At 37.1% G+C, this 5084-nt stretch overlaps 1 protein-coding gene across 1 annotated transcript in view; it reads left to right on the forward strand.

Moving 5' to 3' along the window:
* KIAA1143 (KIAA1143 ortholog) overlaps window positions 1-3921 on the forward strand; it is a 16602-nt gene extending 12681 nt beyond the window's left edge. The window contains exon 3 of the mRNA XM_019537367.1: window positions 1870-3921. Coding sequence (XP_019392912.1) covers window positions 1870-2084 — 215 coding nt within the window. The 3' untranslated portion in view covers window positions 2085-3921. The remainder of the gene's footprint in view (window positions 1-1869) is intronic.
* The last annotated feature ends 1163 nt before the right edge of the window (window positions 3922-5084 follow it).

Genomic DNA, 5084 nt, shown 5'->3' on the forward strand with positions numbered 1-5084 from the left:
TCGGTTCAGCAGGAAAAATACTAACATAAAAAATGTAATGTTTTTTATAGTTAGAACATGTTCTGATTATTGGTCAACTTTCAAATGTGTCTTTATGATGTTTTCTGCAATAATGCTGATTAAAAAAAATAACTTCTGCTGCAGATCATATGTATTTAAATAAGAAAGGGAAGGGGAAAAAAATCCCTGAGTGTTGATATTATAGTGGCATGGAGGTCATTGTTAAAGGGGAATCAATAAACCACAGCTTTGTCAAGCAGTACTATTGTCACCAGGAAGTTCCTATTGCAAAATTGATTTTAGAACAAATTTTTTTACTTTGTTAAAAAAAATGTATTGTGCGGGAGAAGAAGCACTGGTTCTTAAATGCCTTTCATCTACAAATCATGTAAATTGCAAGCTACTGCAGCAAGAGCCTTTGCTTCTGATTCATTCTTTTATCAGAATGTTTCCGTGATATGTTCATGTAGTAGTTCTTCTCTGCTTCCTTGGCAATGTCAGAATATCTCCCTCTTATTTCAGGTGCACACATCTTCCTTTTCACATCTGGATGAGCAGAATTCATGTGTTCAGCATGGTGACAATATAAATGCACCTACACCTGGCACCTAGTGTAAAAAATGAAAAGACAATAGAACGTTGTTGTACGTAGAAGAAGAGATGGTAAAGGTTTGGGGGCTTTTTTTCCCCTTAATCATCTGAAATTAGCAGTGGGACAAAGTTAATAGAAATAAATTGAGGATACCTTTCAAGCTAGGTATTTAGCCCTTTAGAGATGTAGATTGTGAAATATTGAAGACAGTATTATGTTTTTGCAAAAGGTGAAATGGAGGTCCTTTCCTTCTACACATGTGGAGCTAGATCATGTGGAAGCAGTGGTGGCTGGCTCTGCCATCTCTCTTGTTTCTGCCCAGATGGTAGGGCATTGACTGTCACCATCTCTCCTTCTTTCAACTACAGTATGTTAGAAGGTTTTCTTGGGTTTTTTTAGTATTGTGCTTTGTAGGTGTGTGACAGTTTGACGTTGCAGCTTTGGAGATTCCCTTGGTACGTGATTGAATCCAGTCCCCTACATTTGCAGGTTATGGCCTATGAAGCCTCTTGCAGTCCTGTGTTCCGAAAGCTCTGGTTGGTGTGAGTAGGATAATTACAGCAGCCATGAGAGAAGGGATTTCTCAGGCTATTAGATGGATGAACACCACAGAGCAGTCCTGTTTTTCCTCAAGGTTAAGTACAGAGAGTCAAAAAGTCTGAGGCTGAATCGGTTCAATGTTTGCAGATTAATCTAAGCTGCGTAAATTGAACCAATAAGCAAATGAACAGACATTCACTTTTGATTCTGGAAATGAGGCCACATGCTTGCAGTGGCCCAGGCCAGAAGCTGGGGGGCACTGGAGAATGCCCACCATGTGAGGGTGGTTCACAAGGGACATTTAACTCAGTCGCCCAGCATGCCAGGATGCTTTAACTTGAATCTGGAGGGGATCTGGAACATGTTCAATAAACCGATTTAACCCAAGTCAGTTAAGTCTGATACTACATCCATTCAGGTTTATCTTAAACTGGTTTTGGCCATTTTGAAAGAGGTTTATGTGCACTGAACTTCTGTTGTCTTACACATTTGAACCAGTTTCCAATAATTTATACCATCTTGTGTGTAATTTCTGTCCCTAGCCCGAGAGGATTAGCTCATGATGTTTTTACAGCAAAACCTTGACTTCATTTTGGTGAACTTTAATTTATTTTATTTTTTTCGTTTGTTTGTTTTTTCAATTTCTAGGGTCTTGTGTCAGTTTTAGTTTGGGGAAAAAGAGACATCACCATGTATATGTGACAGGCAGTTCTGATTTTTGCAATCTTTATTTACAGATGAAGAACCAGAACCTTCTGATGGAAAAATTGTGTTCAGGAAGCCATCAAAGCGTCCTTCAGAAGAGAAGTTTTTGGGCCTGACTGCAAGTTCAAGTAAGAAGATAAAAGAGTCAAGGAAAAATAGGAGCGAACCAAAAATCTCTCTGAATGCAGCTAAGCAGATAAAAAATAGTAGCCTTCTCTCATTTGATGATGAAGAAGATGATGATTAGTAGTTGTGCATGTCTGAGTCTGGTTCTCTTTCAGTTGGTGTAAAATAATTACCATCAGAGAAATGCAATATAAAACTGGTGGTTTGGATGCTATTGTATGAGCAGTGTTTTTGGACTGCATTTTAAAATAAAACTTAAATGTATGTGTAAAGTAAAATCCATGCAAATGGCTGTTTTTAAGATTCCACTTTAGTAGTAAAAGATGGAAAACTCATCAATATGTTTGCATTTGCGAGCCAAATATTTTAAAGTCCTGCTCCTCCCCCCCCTTTTTTATTTTCTTTTTAATACACACCAAGACCTGAGTTAATACTATTGCAGGGGGAGTTTGTCCAGTTAGAGTTCATCTTCCTAACTTCCAAAACTATAAGGACTTCAGTAGTTTGCTTTAAGAACTAAAATCTTTGACCCTTACTTAAATAAAACTTGGATCACTTTTTTTTTTTGCCTCGGTGATCTACGCGAGGCACACATCATGTAGCTCTTACTCAGGACTCAATACCCAGTAAAGCCATGAGTTCTAACACATCATCTGCCTTAGTATCAAGTATGTTAAATTTACTTGATGGAGCTTTTTTGTATGTGTAAGGGTTACAAGACTGGGTCCGTTAGCAATTGTGTCGGCTTCTTCATAGGGCAGACTGCAAAGAAACCCAGTTAGTCCACCTTGGATACAGTGTGGCTGGGCTTAGTGTTTGGAAAAAATACTGGATGGAAAATACACTTAGTTGTAGAAAGTTATACATGTACTCATGTGGGATATAAAACAGCTTGTTTTAAAAGACTGCATTTAACATTTCAGCTATTAAAAATATTTTTGTCTTGTTTAGCATGGGAACGTTGTAAGCAGGATATGTTTTGGGAAAAGCTTTTATTTTAATAATGTGAGATACAAAGGGTGCAGACGCATGTATATTTGGAACTCTTTCAAAAGAGGGCAGCAGCTTTGATGTTTTATTGTGTGTGCAGGAGCAGAGAAGTATTCAAATGTAGAAAAACTGCTCCCACGATAAGGCTGGAAGTAATGTTAAAGTTAGAGCTGTTCTGTTACATTTTGACTAGTTTTTATCTAATACACACATACCAATGATGCCTTTTTGAAAGGTTCCCAAAGGTTTGAAAGGGTTTCAGATGTTTGTGTGTCCACACCCAAAGTCAGTCAGACTTGTTGGCTGTGGTGATATCAAGTTTGTATGTTCTGCTGTCAAGTAGATGAGCACCCTTCTCTGGGTTATAGAAAAAGGACATGCTGAAATTTGAAAATAATAGTGAAAGCTGATGTGGTTTCTGGGGTAGAGGAAACAGCTGGTACATTACCCTTTGACACTGTTTGGAAGTACTGTGTGTTCCATAATCATAAGTAAACTGATAGGAGACTGTTGTGGGATTATGGGATCAGAGGCCATGAACCTGTTTCATTATGTGACAACATGCAGAATGAATGTGACTGTAAAGCTTCATCAAGGAGCTGAACTGAAATTGCTGTGTGAGACAGCTGTTCTAAGTTTTATTTTTGTTAATATTGGTATTAAAACAGTAAATGTGATAAAGAAACTGATCTTTAGTGTATGAATTATTAGTCATCAAAGCGTATTTACAAAAGATTTCAATAGATGGAGCAGGATTTCTGATCCATTCAAATATGAAGCCTTTTACACTTTTGGGACTTCCAGGCAAGTGAAAATTATTGCAGTTTAAACTATAGTTTGAATATACATCACAATAACTGCCCTGCTGTTAATTACATGAACTCAGTGCACATTAAATGTAAGGTAGTCTGCTTCTCTGTAAAAGAACAGATGTATTGTCAGAAATTAAAACCAAATCTATAATCATATTAGTTCATTTCCATGTTTTGTATTTCAAATTGCTTTAGCAGGTTGGTACTGGAATCACCCGGGTTCAGTATAGTAACATACAGTTATATTATGGGGATGTTCACTGACTCAGACACATGCAGTACATACACAAGAATATCAGGAACAAAATTTGCTAGTTCTTAATCTGTTTCAAATGATCACATCTTAATAAACATATTTGCATCCAGTGTGTTTATGGAAAATGAACTATGCCCATGAGAAATCTTGTTTAGAATGATGGTTACAGTATGTTGCAGAAACATTTGGACATTTTGTTGGACTGAGAGAGTAAATCATTCTCACTGAGAACCAGTTGAAAGAAAAAGGTAACTTTTAAAAAATGCTTACCTAAACCTTTTCTGGAGCTGTTTGTCAGCACAAAAATACATTGTACGTATCTTCCTCTCCCAACCTTGAAAGCTCTTCATAGCAGCTGGGAGGCATTTCCAGAGACGTGGTTATCAGACTACTAATATTTGCCAGGGATCAGAGGGAACTAGATTTAAAAAAAAATTAGAGAATTCTGTAAACCTAAATCTGGTTCTACATGTTCAAAAGAAGACTGCTAACTTGGTTAGGCACAGTGAATAATTGCATTTAACTAGAATTTTCTTTTCATTAAGCCAGAAGTTATAATATTGAGGAGTGGTAAAGGAAGGGGGGGCAGTTGAAGTGCATTATTATTTATGCAGTTCCACATCTGTTTCACTACAGCAGTATAGTCACAGACCTCTCAAACGTCAAACTAGAGGTGGACATGCCAGTTTAGGACAAAAAGACCCAAAACAGTTATATGCAGGTCTTTATGCGATGCAAGAGGATCTGGAAAAAGGGAGGTGGAATCAAAGCTACTTTCTTTTACTGTGATCTTGATATGTAGCACTCCAAGCAGGAAAAAATGCCCTTTTTGTATTTCAGTTCACCTAGCAATAACTATATAGCTAATTGGATATGTTCTGTTAGGAACAGTGAATGATGCACTAAAGCATTTTAGCCAATTAAATGTGAAAATTCACTGCACTAGATGTGACACACCAGGAAAATTATACATGTCATCAGCTCAACATGAAACCTGTGAATAAACAGAATTGTTACTTGTTTAGTGAAAATGTACACTGGAATGATCTTAACCACTTAATGA

This window comes from Crocodylus porosus, unplaced genomic scaffold (genome assembly GCF_001723895.1).
Source record: "Crocodylus porosus isolate Cpor-Errol unplaced genomic scaffold, CroPor_comp1, whole genome shotgun sequence".
NCBI lineage: Eukaryota > Metazoa > Chordata > Crocodylia > Crocodylidae > Crocodylus > Crocodylus porosus.